Source organism: Mustela putorius, unplaced genomic scaffold (genome assembly GCF_011764305.1).
Source record: "Mustela putorius furo isolate JIRA1106 unplaced genomic scaffold, ASM1176430v1.1 tig00000460_pilon_pilon_pilon, whole genome shotgun sequence".
NCBI classification, from domain to species: Eukaryota; Metazoa; Chordata; class Mammalia; order Carnivora; family Mustelidae; genus Mustela; species Mustela putorius.
The window spans coordinates 18587848-18601756 of NW_025421389.1; the positions used below are offsets into that span (position 1 = coordinate 18587848).

General features: G+C 45.9%; 1 protein-coding gene across 1 annotated transcript in view; it reads right to left on the minus strand.

Annotated features, from left to right (window-relative positions):
• Positions 1-1201: 1201 nt before the first annotated feature.
• LOC101683242 (alpha-tectorin) overlaps positions 1202-13909 on the minus strand; it is a 65215-nt gene continuing 52507 nt past the window's right edge. Inside the window, exons 15-22 of the mRNA XM_045080423.1 lie at positions 11045-11155; positions 9675-9877; positions 8430-8593; positions 7527-7775; positions 4127-4289; positions 2871-2958; positions 2498-2614; positions 1202-2001 (exon numbers count right to left, since the gene is read on the minus strand). Coding sequence (XP_044936358.1) covers positions 1901-2001; positions 2498-2614; positions 2871-2958; positions 4127-4289; positions 7527-7775; positions 8430-8593; positions 9675-9877; positions 11045-11155 — 1196 coding nt within the window. The 3' untranslated portion in view covers positions 1202-1900. The remainder of the gene's footprint in view (positions 2002-2497; positions 2615-2870; positions 2959-4126; positions 4290-7526; positions 7776-8429; positions 8594-9674; positions 9878-11044; positions 11156-13909) is intronic.

Consider the following 13909-nt stretch of genomic DNA (forward strand, 5'->3'; position numbering starts at 1 on the left):
ATCCCAGGGCCCTGGGATGACGACCTGCATCGAAGGCAGACGCTTAACCATCTGAGTCAGCCAGGCACCCCAGAAATCTTAGTGTTTAAGCCACTGAGATTCTGAGGTGTTCTGTTACAGCACCACAACCCAGCTTCTCCTAATGATAGACGTGCCTGGATGTCAACCAAATGACAAACCAAAGGCCAAGAATAAAATTGTGGCAGGAACAGTTTTAATTAGAAGAGTTAAAAAAAAAAAAAAAAAGCTAAAGCCCAACAAATTATAGTCTTTCATTCAGAACTTTCTAATGACTTTGATAAGAAAATCAATAAAAGCAAGTTATTAAATATGAAAACACTTCCTCCCTTATGTGTTTTTAGCTGAGACCCATCTCAGGGAATCAAATAAAAGAATCAATGAGACATTCTTGTGTTCAATTCAGAATCTGATTGTGAACACCTGAACCATCAACTGCATCAACAAGACAGTTTTTCATGTGAAAATAGGACATGCAGGGGACATCGATTTCTCTCTTGGTGAGGAAGCCACGTTGTGTCTCACTTGCAAGAGACATTTGAGTTCCCTCCCAATGCTCAGCATTTCTCCACATCTCAAAATGTCCAAGCTAACGTAGACACATCTTTTTCTCCAACACCAGCTGCTCTCTAAGCCACCACATGTAACCGGCAAGACAAGCTAGAACTTGTTAATCCTCCCAGAAGATGGGAGGTCAAAGCATCCTGGCACAGACTCCATCTACACTCCAACTTCTTCAGCCCAGCTCCAGTGTGACGTGGTACCCGTTACACACAAGACAACACCAATCATATCCACACCCACAGGCAAGGACATGAGGATTTATGCTCAGCTTTTCACAGAGTTCCCAGAAAAATGCAAAAATACCATCTGCTTAAATCCAAACATCTTCAAAATAAACTCCAAGTGGGTTTTTGTTTTGAACCTGAAAAAGAGAGGCAGTCCACGGACTGTGTTCAGCAGGGCCCTGGTTTGTACTATGTACAAAAGACGACGCTCCCTGATTCTCTGCCACCCTACATGTTCATGTCCTAATGCACTGTAAGGACACATGAGAAAACACATTCAAGTTCTGGGCAGTGGGGGTCTACGTGGCCCAACAGCTGCTGCTTTTATGAAATCAGACCACGCAATGTAATATGCAAAGCTTAACATCATAAGAATGATACCAGTCACCAAGTACTGAGAGTACTTGAACATGAAGTTTATTTAAGCATAAAACACATTAAAAATTATTTGGTTGATTTGTCAGAGAGAAGGGTCTGGGTGTGGGATGGGAGGTGGGGTTCCCCAGGTCTGCAAACAGTATCCCGAGTGGCCAAGCTGCCGTGGCAAGGTGGAGGGACACAAGGGTAGTGAAGGAGCTCATCAGAAACAGGAGTGAGCAGCACATGCGTATCATAGATCAGACACTTCCAAACATCAGAAAGATTCCTTAGAGAGAGTCAGACCTTCCAGTAAATGCTTCTCGAGATTGCTCTGACAGGCCCTTTCTCGATAAAAAACTGTGATCCAGAAATAGCACCGGCTTGAGAGATTTTTCTGATTAGACTTCTGGTCAGACTTCCCTAACCAGAGGTGTTTGTTTGTTTTTTCTTTATTGGTTTTTCATGGGAACCAAAGTTTCCAGTGACAACAGTTTGGACATTTTGGGCAAGATACCTGCTTTCCGCAACTGACTTTTGGAAGCCCCATTGCGTACTCTGAAAGAGGAGGTGGGCATTTCACACATTTCTGGGACTCTGACTGTTGGAGGCAGGTGGTATCGCTTTGAGATGCTGGACACTTTCAATCAGGCTTTGACTTAAGGGCACACACATTTTATCCTACAGGGGGTTGAAGTAAGTAAATTACAGTACTTTATATAGCAACCTTGAGTTAATTATGAGGTCGTGCCTGATTTATAGACAAAATGCCATAGTGAAATCTGGGTCATGATGAGAAGCAGCGTCCAAACTTGAAGTTCAATAGAAGAATTAGAGGCTGTGAACAGAGAGGAACATAGTAAGTCCTATGAAGAGAGATAGTTCTTTGATAGGAATCAGAAATCTGTGGTGCTCAGCTAAATGAATGAACCCACTCTCTTCATTGCCAAGAACTCACTTTCTCCAAATGGTGCTGACCAAGGCAGGAAAGAAGCAGAATTAACTCGACCTTTAGCAAAGTCCTGCTAACCTCAGGGAAACCCATGTGCTAAGGCAACTGCAAGAAATCTTGGTTTGTTGGATCAACCATCCCAGTCCCAGTCCCAGCCCAGGTAGACTTGGTGACCAGATTTAAGGCCAATATTTGGTCCTGAAATAGAGCTCACCAAGATGGTGCTAGAATTCATTGGCATTCCCCTCATGTCTCCATCTTGATTTCTGGAATTTTCATAAGCCAGTTGCTGACTGAGTGGGCTTCCCGTGTGAGCATCCCCTCCTCAGGGGAAAGGGCTCCCCATGCCCAGCCGCCTGCCCAGGACAGGGCATGCATCTACCTCTACAGCTCTTGCCGTCCTCCTGCAGGGTCCCCGTCACACAGCTGCACAGAGGCCCGTCGACTCGGCTTGTGCAAATCTGCTCACACCCTCCGTTGTCCTCACACCAGTCCAGCCCTAAAAAAGAGCAGCTGGTCAGGTCAAATCTTGGACGTGGATCTTGGGGCAAAGCTTTAAATAGAGGACAGCAAGAAGAAAATCGCAGTGCCACTGTGGCACTTTCGGAGCCAATGAAAAGGTTTCACTGCGGGGTCCTCCACTTTTGGTCGGTCACCAGCTTCACGTTGTAGTGGAACCGCACCCAAGAGTTAGTCCGAGCCTTTAAATCCCATTGTTTTAATAATTTATCATGTGTTTTGAGGGACATACATACTTTTTCTCCTAATAGGTCCCACTGAAATGATCTGTTCTTTAGGTTCTTTGGTATAATCCGTGGCAATCCTGGAATTTTGTGGGCAAGTCTGAAAGACAGAACACCGGAGGGAAAATTTCAGACAATTAAGCCGATAACTTATTCTTCACCACATCTCCAGCCTCCAAAAGAGGCAGCGGTTCCAGCCTCGAGCGCTATTGCTGCTCCGATTAATTAGAACCAATGCATTCTTGATCCTGAAGCCCACTGGGACTCAGGGCTTTATGTTGAACAGAATTAAATATATTCTCCACATAAGACTTCGATTCAAAGAGGCTCCATTCCCAGGGATGAGGATTGTTGGATTGCATCTGGCAACAGGGTAGGCAGCTGCATGTCTAAGTGGCTTGGCCACGATTCACAGCTTGATTCTGCAAAGGCTGGGGATGCACAGGGCTGGAGTGTTAAAGATTAGGGAGCACATCCCAGGGCAGTGAAGTCTTAGGGACGCCGGCGTCTGTGGTGGGGATGTAAGCCTGGCATGGAAGGGGGGATTGGCTTGTCACCTCATTCCAGCAGCCCCTCCAGGAGCCCCTACAGAGCCTCAGGCCCTGGCGTGGGTCTGGATGAGCTGCAGGAGAGTCACGGTCCAAAGAATGCCTAGATAAAGTACCCTGAACCCTGGAGTTTGTTTCGATCATGTGCTGGAGCTTGGCCCCCACGGTTCCCTTCAGATCCAGGTGGCTTGGCTCCTTGAGACTCTGGTGTGGGTGCAAAGGTCCTCAAACGGGGCCAGTTTTGCCCCTTCCCCCTGCCAGATACCCTGGAGGGGTATTTGGCAATTCTGGGAGGAATTTTGGAGTGTGGCAACTGGGGAGAAGGGGCTTTTGCTTCTAGTGGGTAGAGGCCAACGTTGCTGCTAAACATCTTACAACACACAGAACAGTCCCTACAACCAAGAATAATTTGGTCCAAAAGGTCAGTAGTGCTGAGAAACCCTGGTCTAGTGCTATGCCCACGACAGACGGACAGTTCAGAGACAGACAAGAGGAGTAAATGGACATTATTCTATCACATTCTCTCTCTCCCTATCTCAGCAAAGAGGACTGCTGCTCCTAGGCATCTGGGGAGGATTTCAACTTAGCCACTTTGAGGAGCCGTGAGCACCACAGAACCCTCGGGAGCCAGCCAGAGCCTGGCGATCATGATCCCCGTTTTGGGCAAAGTGGGGCAGTAAGAAATAAAGCGAGGCATTTCATTTTCATGCCCTCACTTACTATTTTACAGGAGTACTTTTCGGAATCGCACAGTGACACTGCACAGTGAAGATGAACTTCGTCGTAATCCCCAATGAACTTGAAGACAGTGACATGAAAGCGACAGGTTAGGGAGACGCCATTCTCCTCGATGCCTATGGTGTTATCTTTAATGTTCTGACACCTATTCAGGAGAAAATGGAATCTTTGCTTCACACATTGGATTCTATTTCATATAAAACCGTCATGATAGGTAAGAATGTCTTTGCATTTGAGAGTGACCTCTGGACCGTGTGGGTTTCTTATTTACTATCATTCCCATCTATTTTCATAGTTTGTTTTAAAAGCATCAAATAACACCTCAAATTAGTATCCTAACTACAACTAAAAGCGGGGTGACTGTAGGCACTATCCCCAGTCTCCCCATGGCTTCAGTTTCTCATTCTGCCTCTCACGGTGCCCTGCTTTACTGACACCAGCTCTGCAACCACGCCATCAGTCCTCACCTTGGCTGTACTTTCTCTGGGTAATTATCACATGGGGGAGGGTCCCCTGATTAAAACCCTACTGGGCCGTAACCACACATGTTAAAACAGGTGGGAGCTGGAGGAGAAGTCAGAGCAGTCCCAGATGAGTGGCAGGTGGCTGCTTCTTTTCTCCCCCTGGCCACTACCCTTCATGGTATTGGGCCAGTGAGGCCACTGGCCTCCCTCAGGCACACATGGGGTTCCTCAAATGTATCACAGCCACTTCTATCCCATTCTCTTTCCACGTGCAGTTTCCCTGTCTGGAAGTCTTCCCATGCATGCACACCCCTGTTCTTTCCCCAACACCAGTCTGTGGCTCCCCCTTCTCTACGGATACCCGCTATCACTGCCCTGACCACGTGGGAAAAGTGGCTTTTCCTGGATTCCTGGAGCACAAGAACCCGGATGCCGTCCTCACTGGGTCTCGAAACACCCTGCAGGGCACCCAGGATGGATCTAAACATCTTTGCGGATGAATGCATGAGTGAACGCATGACTTGTGCGAAGGCTGGCCAAGAAGTTGTCTAAAAATGATGAAGATAGAGAGTGGCTTTTTTTTTTTTTTAAATCTTTCCTTCCCCAAGCCCACAGGATTAAATAGCTTAGTGATAAGGAAAATTAAAAACCGGAGTTATCCTCCAGCATCCCCACACCTATTAGGTTTTGTAATTAGTCTTCAAGGCAATAGTTTCTTAAGTGTTTTGAAATTAAAACTTACTTGCCACACTTTTCCTTGTCACTGTTATTCATGTGAATAATCTTAATTGGTCCAAAGTTTCTAAAATGCTCACAGCCCTGCGATCTTCACACAGGCCTTCCCTCTTAACCAGACCACCCCCTCCCAGACAGATGACTTGTTATTCAGGTACCGGAAATGCACGGAGCAGAAGGAAGGCCTCGGGAAGCAGGGACAGGCTCTGTGGACAGGCTCTGCCTTGGTGCGCACACACAGGCCAAGCCCTAGAACCCTTTGTCCACCATCAGAGAAACAACCATCCTTTCAGATGCATTAAGATGCATTAAGAGGAGAGAGCAGCAATGGGCATGGGGGGACTTCTGAGTCCCTGGAAGATCCATCGTTGCCTTCCACTGAGCTGCAGAGGAACAGCTAACCCCCCACAACTCTGAAGTGAACCCATTTTGCTGCTCACATGTTTGTCACTGTACATCGGTTTTCCCATGGGACAAGTTCACTGGGAACACAATAACTAAATCCCTCCAAGAAAGGTCAGAAAGACTCATGAATTACAATTCCCTCCTATGACAAAAGCAAAAACAGTTTCATCTGAAGGCCTTTGTTCAGACCCTGGGGGAGGCTGAGATGTATGAACACGTTCACTCACTCACTCTTCTCTCTGAATGCCACTGCATCCTCCAAAGGAGACACAGGCCCTCCAAAAGGGCTGGCATCGGCACAGGTGCTCAGATCTGAGCTCTTGCCCTTTGGGAAAGGACTTCGATGGGAAGGAGAGGCGTCCAGCCTGTAAGCCGCCGAGGAGTCACCACGCCCTTCCCTTCACCTCTGAAAATCCCAAGAATCAGCTCAGAAAGTCGAAAGCCTCTGCACCCCAACCTACAAGTCCCAGCCAGCCAGTGAGGGAGGCCATGTATCTTAATGCTTGGAAGGATCCCTTTCTGACCCTGACTTGTTGAGTTGCCCTGGGTGTACCTAACTTCTCTGCAAAGTAGTAGATATTCACTGTTTGCCCAGAACCATGCCTTCTTTTGAGAAACTATTCCTTTTCAACCTCAAAGCTGATTATAGTAGCCACAGCACTCCCTGACCACCTCAGGGTCGGTGCTGACCCAGGCTAGTCATGGTGGGTCAGGACAAGCTACCCCCCAAAATACTGAGTATTTTAAGGTGAAGGAGTTTGAGAAAATGGCAGAAGCAGAAAGGTCATGGTGACCTTCACCTGACTCTACTCCCCTGAAACAGGTCACAAAGCCCTCAGGTGACAGGAGCCCTCCCTCCTGCAGGAAAGGAGCACCCTTACCTCCAAAGACAGACGGACATCAAGAAGAATCCTCATTAAGAGGCTCTGCTAAGCTTCCCCCTGTTTACTACACTTACCACATATCCTTTGGCCTCTCCTACTTCTCTGTGGCTATCCCTGCTTCATCTAACCTAGCAGAAAATACTCAGGTTCGACCACTTGTTTATGTCCTGATTTCCTTACGGAAGCTTCTGTGTCACCTAAAACCTATATTAAATAAATGCTGTTCTTGTTTAATTCTCATAGCCAGCTAGAACTACTGTTACTTGGCATAACTAGTTTTTAAAAAATTAAAATAATTATTGTGATTTGGTCTATAGTCTTTTCTTCTGATTCATTTCTTCCATAAATTCTGTTACATAACCACTGTGTTTCAGGAAACACAGTAGGTGCCAGGCACTTAGTGGTGAATAAGAAATTCCTTGGTTTTATAGGCTATTGCAGTTTCTTCTACTATTCTCTTCTTATACTCCATTATTCTAGTTCTTCTCAAATTTTGACAGGTGTCCTGTTCACCAACCATCAGTTCTTCTCATGACATGCTTTTGTGTAGGTGATCTACATTTCTCTTAAGCTGAAATCTGAAGTAGGCAGGACACAATCCCCTCCCGGATCGCATTGCAAATAAAGCATTTTGTAGTTAATGCCACAAGGACTCCGGAATCTGCTACCAAGTTGCTGTGTGACTTTAAGCAAGTTGCTTGGTCTCCCTGAGCCTCAGCCTGTTCATCTACAAAGGAAGGTTTACAATGTCCACCTCACAGGCTGTTAAGAGAATTCTAGTTCATGGATGCGATACACAAACATTAGCTCCCATTCTCTTCTCTAAAAATGGATGTTGATCGATATTTATGCAAAGGGCTCTTGAGGCCTGACCTCTGATAAGAGGCCACTCACCCTCCTTCAATGATGAAGTATCGGAGTTTGTCATTGCTGTCACGGGAAGGGGTGGCATAGCATTTGTTCAGGGTCAGGATCAAGTGTGTGGAGTCAGCCCCCACCACGAAGACCCCTACATACAGCACATCTCGAGTTGTCAGCACCACTTCGCCCTGGCGGTAAGGGTGTTTGTAGGAGGCATTTTTGTAGAGGGCCATCTTGGTGGTGAAGCTGCCTTCTTGGGTTGGAACTGTAAGGTTAATGACACTGAAAGGGAAATGATCATGAGTCCAGGGACCCCCAACCATTACATTTTTTCAATTACCACCATTTTCAAGCTGAAAATGCAGAGGGAAGGCAAAGCAGATGATAGTAAAGTCTAAGTCCAAAATGGTACCCCAAATGGCAAGCTACATGTGGCCATTAAAATTAAAATGAAATAAAATTTGAAAAGTAAATTCCTCAGCACCCCTAACCATAATTTCCACATATATCTACTGTATTAGATAGTAACACAGCATATTTCCATCATTGTAGAAATTTCTTTTTTTTTTTTAAAGATTTTATTTATTTATTTGACAGAGAGATCACAAGTAGGCAGAGAGGCAGGCAGAGAGAGAGAGAGAGGAGGAAGCAGGCTTCCCGCTGAGCAGAGAGCCCGACGTGGGACTCGATCCCAGGACCCTGAGATCATGACCTGAGCCGAAGGCAGTGGCTGTTTAACCCACTGAGCCACCCAGGCGCCCCCATTGTAGAAATTTCTAATCCATAGTGCTGGTCCAAGGAATTTAGGTACAGAAAATATGAACTATTTCTTCCCTAGTGTTTCAAAGACAAATGCTAGCAAGCAATTTTGATTACGCTAACCTTGACTGTCAAGGAAAAGACAAAGCAATGCGTATGGCCCATGAGATTCTTTACCTTAGCATAGGCTTCACAACAGAATCTAAGGAGATCTTGATATCCAGCTCATAAGCACATGAAAATTCCACATTGATCGTCCGGTCCCTAGTGATGATGTTGCCAGTGTTGTTGGCACTTTCGATCCAGATTGTGTTTTTATACATGATATGAGTGCCATTGGACTGCCGAGCAAAGGAAGGTCAGAAATCATTAAATGTGCGAGTGAGTATGTGGCTTGCATTTCAAACCCAACCCACAGCCCTGAAAGTGGAGAAGTGGCTTCGTTCCATACATAACCGAGAGACTGGTACAAGTCAGGACGGAGCTAGCTTCAGCATTTACTAACAGTAATGACGAAAGTATTGCAATGGATGTCGACAGCACCCTTCAGTCTGATAACCTTGAGTGTCCACAGAGGCTGAATACACGTACCCTGAATTCTAACTACCACCAGCCCCAGTTATCTGTGGGAAGCCAAGATGGGGACAGCATGAAGTATTGTCATCCCAGGGTAATATAAATCTTCTTTTTCAAGTCCTAATCCAAAATCTCTCCTTCACCAAATCTTCTATCAGACCTTCCCACAAGGACCACAATGAATAAAGGCACATTGCCCCTGATTGTTCCTTTCACTCCCTGATAAAGTGTTAATGATCCCAGTTATATATATATATATATATATATATATATATATATATATATATAACTGTGTGTATATATATACACACACACACACACACATACCTGTTCCTTCCTGGTGTCATATATATATTTATCTTCCTTCCATATGTATATATATATGTATATGACACTAGAAAGGAACAGGATGATAAGAAGTGAGATGCTTTGCCAACCTATACATTAGATAATCTGACATGAAAGGACGGGGTCTTGATGTATTTCTGTAGCCAAGTCTTATATGGTGTCTGACACCCTTACCCCCCAAAACTCTTCCTTTACCTGGAAGAACAAGAGAAGCACAAGGAAGGTAACAAAAATGTGTCAACGTGCAGGATAGAGGATGACAGCAGACAGCGCAAACAGAGGACGGGAGCCTGTCACTTATCAAGACCTCTCAGTTCAATTAACCACTCAACACCAGATGATTCTCCTTGATGTCTTTCATATCAGCTTTGTGCTGTTTTCCATGGAGGATATTTCTAAGGAGACGCCCCTGAAGTTGGCTTTAAAGACACCCAATGTGCAAACACCAGGGGCTGTCACTACCTCGGCCAGATGTCCTTTCCAGCCTGATGTTCTTACCTGCACAATGTTGCCGCAGTTCCCTTTGGTGTTGTTGATCTGAAAGGAGATGAAATCTTCACCCTCGATGTGAGAACACTGTCTATCATTGATCCTCACGCCCTCCCTCTCAAAGCCGAGCTGGAAGAGTTTGCACTTAGATATGGATACTTCCATTTGGGACGCCTTGCAGGTCACCTCTGCATCAATGATGTCATGGGAGTCTGCGGGGAAGGGTTATGATGAAAGGCAAGTCAGGGGGAGTTGGTGGTGCTGCGGGGGGTGGGGGGGTGAGGCATCCCATGACTGTTTCCTAGAGAAGAGGCTAATGATCTTCTCACAAAGGCTGGGCATTTCTAATGAAGCTTTGATCCAACCATATGAGTATATGAAATCATTCAAAGCAGTAACTGGGATGTTGTTAAGCTTTTTAAAAAAAAAGATGGACCTAATAAAGTGTGTACTGTCTTTTCTTCCCAAACCCAGGACCTTGCCCTACTTTGGTGGGAGCTACTTTCCCGTGAGTTGTGCATCACATCTGGCTTATCCTAGAGGGGCTAAAGGATGTGCCCCGGTGAGAGCAGCCGCAGGCAGGCCCCTCCTGGAGCCCCCATGGATTCCCAGGCACCTGCTAGAAGACTTTTGACATGATTAGGCCAATTGACATTTTCTAGGAGTACATAAACACAAGCTGAGGAGCACTATAGAGACAGAGAGAAGCATTTTAGCTTCTCAGGTAAAGCTCTTGAAGAGCACCCCTCTGAGAGAGACTTTCAGTCAAGTAGGATGCTGTAATTCAGCACATGCCTTCTCAGTGATCTGGTTCCAGCCAAGGGCACGAGGTTGGGGGTGTAAAGTAGCACCTCCTTCAGGCCAGCATCATGGGTGTGCCTGGTGGGGACAAAGCCCTTCCTACCTTATGGATGCTGCCGTTGGGAACGGGTGTTCATTATTTGCTTCAAACCCTGCAGTTGCTTCTTCAGGACCCATTAATCTGGCTTTCAAGAAGTCTTAGAGCACCTGGCACTCTTGCTCTGAGGGTTTCGTGTTTGCGTCAAACTGCCTGACTTCCCCGTGAGACTACAAGATCGATTTGGATCTCTGATGTTGAAGAGGGCTTCTGCTGAAACTGGCTGACTTGATTCATGTACACATTTAGGTGTTATCACTTATTGAAGAAGAGGCTGAGGCTATGAGGAAATTAACATTAACCTACTTTTGAAGACATCACATTGCTTCCTCGTTCTGCCTCAATGCCCACGAAAGCTTCTCGAGGTGGGTCTCTAACTAGGGCGGCTGCGTGGGCCGCACCCCTGGAGCCCTTCTGCGCAGCCGCCGGGCCTCCCTCAGGGGCCCCCGGTCCCGGCGGGGAGGCAGCAGGCGTCACTCACTATTGCCGTAGGGGGGCGGCTCCGCGCAGCCGCACAGCTCTCCTCCGTTTTCCAGCTCACAGGTCCGGTTGGGACAGTCCGCCCCCACACAGGGATCTTCAACCACTCCTGCTAAAAAGGAAAACACACAGAAGCGCGCACGACTTGATTTTCACACCCATGCTCGGCAGCAGGTGGCTGCACTCTGGACTTGCCGCTTTCACGGAGCTGGCGGTCGTCAGATGGCAGCTGCGAATGAGCAGACGGGGCAACTTTCCAGAAAGTGATGACAACACGAGTGATCGGCCCGGCTCCGGGGCCGGCACTGGGCTTCACGCTTCCGCTGCAGTATCTCCTCCAACCCTCGTGACCGCTCTGCAAATTACGTACTATTTCACAGCGGCAATGAGCCCAAAGTCCACACAGTGGAAGCTGAGTGGTGAGGCTGGAATGCAGAGACGCCGTGAACTGCCAAGATCTACCCCTATCCTGTTCTTACCACATTGGTCGACCATTACGGGCATTGGTATCTTTGCCCTCAGACCGAGTAGGGTCCAACCATCTATCTCCATACTCCCTTTCACCCAGCCTCCCCAAAGTTGCTGCTCTATAAGTATTTGTTAAGAATGTAAATTTTAGGACCAGTAAAGTCCCAGAGAGGTCCTTCGGATAGGACTTCCTAGTCTGTTTTGATTCATGGTCTATTTTTCTCATAAACGTCTATGTACTTAATTTTACAAAAATAGACAAACCAAAACCTACACACAACTCGCCAGCACTGACTTAGATTAATTGTACTGTTTTGCCAACAAGGGTAAAACTGTAAGTAAAAAACAAATGTATGTGGAGTGCCATCATCATCGCATCATAAACAATTATTTCTGTAGCAGATGAGTCCGCAGACCACCTGCAAGATTGTCAGCTCCCCAGTTTAAGAAACGCTAATTGAGAGCATTTTCTTTTAGACACTCATTTCTTTATTTAAAGAACCTCTCTCCCTATCAGATGTAATAATCCTCCTATTCATCATGGCATGGGATGGTGAGTGCTAAAGAAACAACAACTGTTCAATCCCAGCATGAGCCAAGTTAGCTTCAAGAATTTAAAAACAAAGCAAAACCCTGTGCTGTCTCAGAGGCTTCTCCTGACTCAGCTGCCACGCCCCTCTGCTAAGTAACTCACTCTAAATAGATGGGAGTTTGGGGATGGCTTGGCATCACCCTGTCTTAATTCCCAGAAAGACAGCTAATGGAGAGCCACCAGCATGACCTAAATATGTTTATTTTTAAAGGCTTCCTTTTTGTAAGATCCCTTCACTTGACCAGTGTGTCCAGTAGCTACACAGTGCTAAGCACATAGCAGCCACTCAATGAATGTTATGGTTGATTCACATCACATGAAAACAACCCAAGAGAACTATAAAGTGAGACCAAAGCCCAGAGAGGAGAAAAAGCTCCTCCCTTGCAAATATGGTGGTCCATACACCAACTGCTAAATAAGACATGCCCTTACACAGAGGGAAGTTTTTAAAGTTTCAAAACTGTTTATTTTAAACTGATTGAAAGTATTACTGATTAGCACAACAGGGTAAAAGATTAAAGTTATCCAAAAAATTATGTTGATTTTCAATAGAGACTAGCAATTTGTCAAGAGTTTCCAAAATCATTGGATACATATTCTAATCAGCTATTTTGGTTTTAGGATCTGAATTGAGTGCATCCCTATTCTTGGTCAGGTGTAGTCTGCAGATTTACTGAAATGCATGCAGTCTTGCGATGTGCCAGCTTTCCTGGTGGGACCAGGAGGCAAACCAGGTTAGTACATTCTGTTGGCCACAGTATCATACTGCATTCATAAGACAGGTGACTATTTTTGCATATGGGCACATATGTATATGACACATTTATATACACATGTGTACATTATATGTGTTCCTACACATATTTGCTCCATCTATCTGATTCACTTAGTAAGAAAATGAGCAAATAGTATAATGGATATACACATCAAAAAAAATGATTTTTTTTTCTTTTTTTAAAAAAAGATTGTATTTATTTGACACAGAGAGAGAGATTGTGAGAGAGAACACAAGCTGAGGAGAGAGGGAAAGGGAGAAGCAGGCTTCCTGCCAAGCAGGGAGCCTGATGCAGGGCAGAAGCCTGACACAGGGCACGATCCCAGGACCCTGGGATCATGACCTGAACCAAAGGTATCTGCTTAACGACTGAGCCACCCAGGCGCCCCCCAAAATGATTTTCTTACTACAGAAAAAATATAAGAATTTATAGATCTACTGGGTGACAGGCATTAAGGAGGGCACGTGATGTGATGAGCACTGGGTATTATAAGCAATGGATGATACTGAACTCTATATCTGAAACTAATGATGTACTCTACATTGGCTAATTGAATTTAAAAAAGGAATCTATAGATGACTGGCTTCTCAGTTAATTTAATATATGTACAATCCCTTTAGAAATCAAACCACAGCTTCCTTTCAAGGCAGGCAGATAGAGTCACCTCAATTCCAACTCAACTTGTCGCTTGCCACATGCCTTCCCTTTCTGGGCTGGGCTCTGACCCATGTTCAAGGAGGTGAGGAGGAGCTAGATTTGGGATCTGAAAGCAATCAGAAAGCCATGCTCTGTCCCTCTACCTCATCAGTCACTGAATGGGTGCTCCTCCAACACAAAGAACCTCATCTGCCCAAGCTGGTTTCCCAAATTCCATAGCTGGAGAGGAACGCCAGGTGAGTAAGGCTCCCCTGAAATGCTCTTCCCTCCCCCACAAATCTCCGCTATAGCTCTTAATTCTTCAAACCTGGGCGCAGACCTATGGCTAAAGGAGGAGGCCAGCCAGGCAGGCCTAGCCCCAGCAGTTTTACCA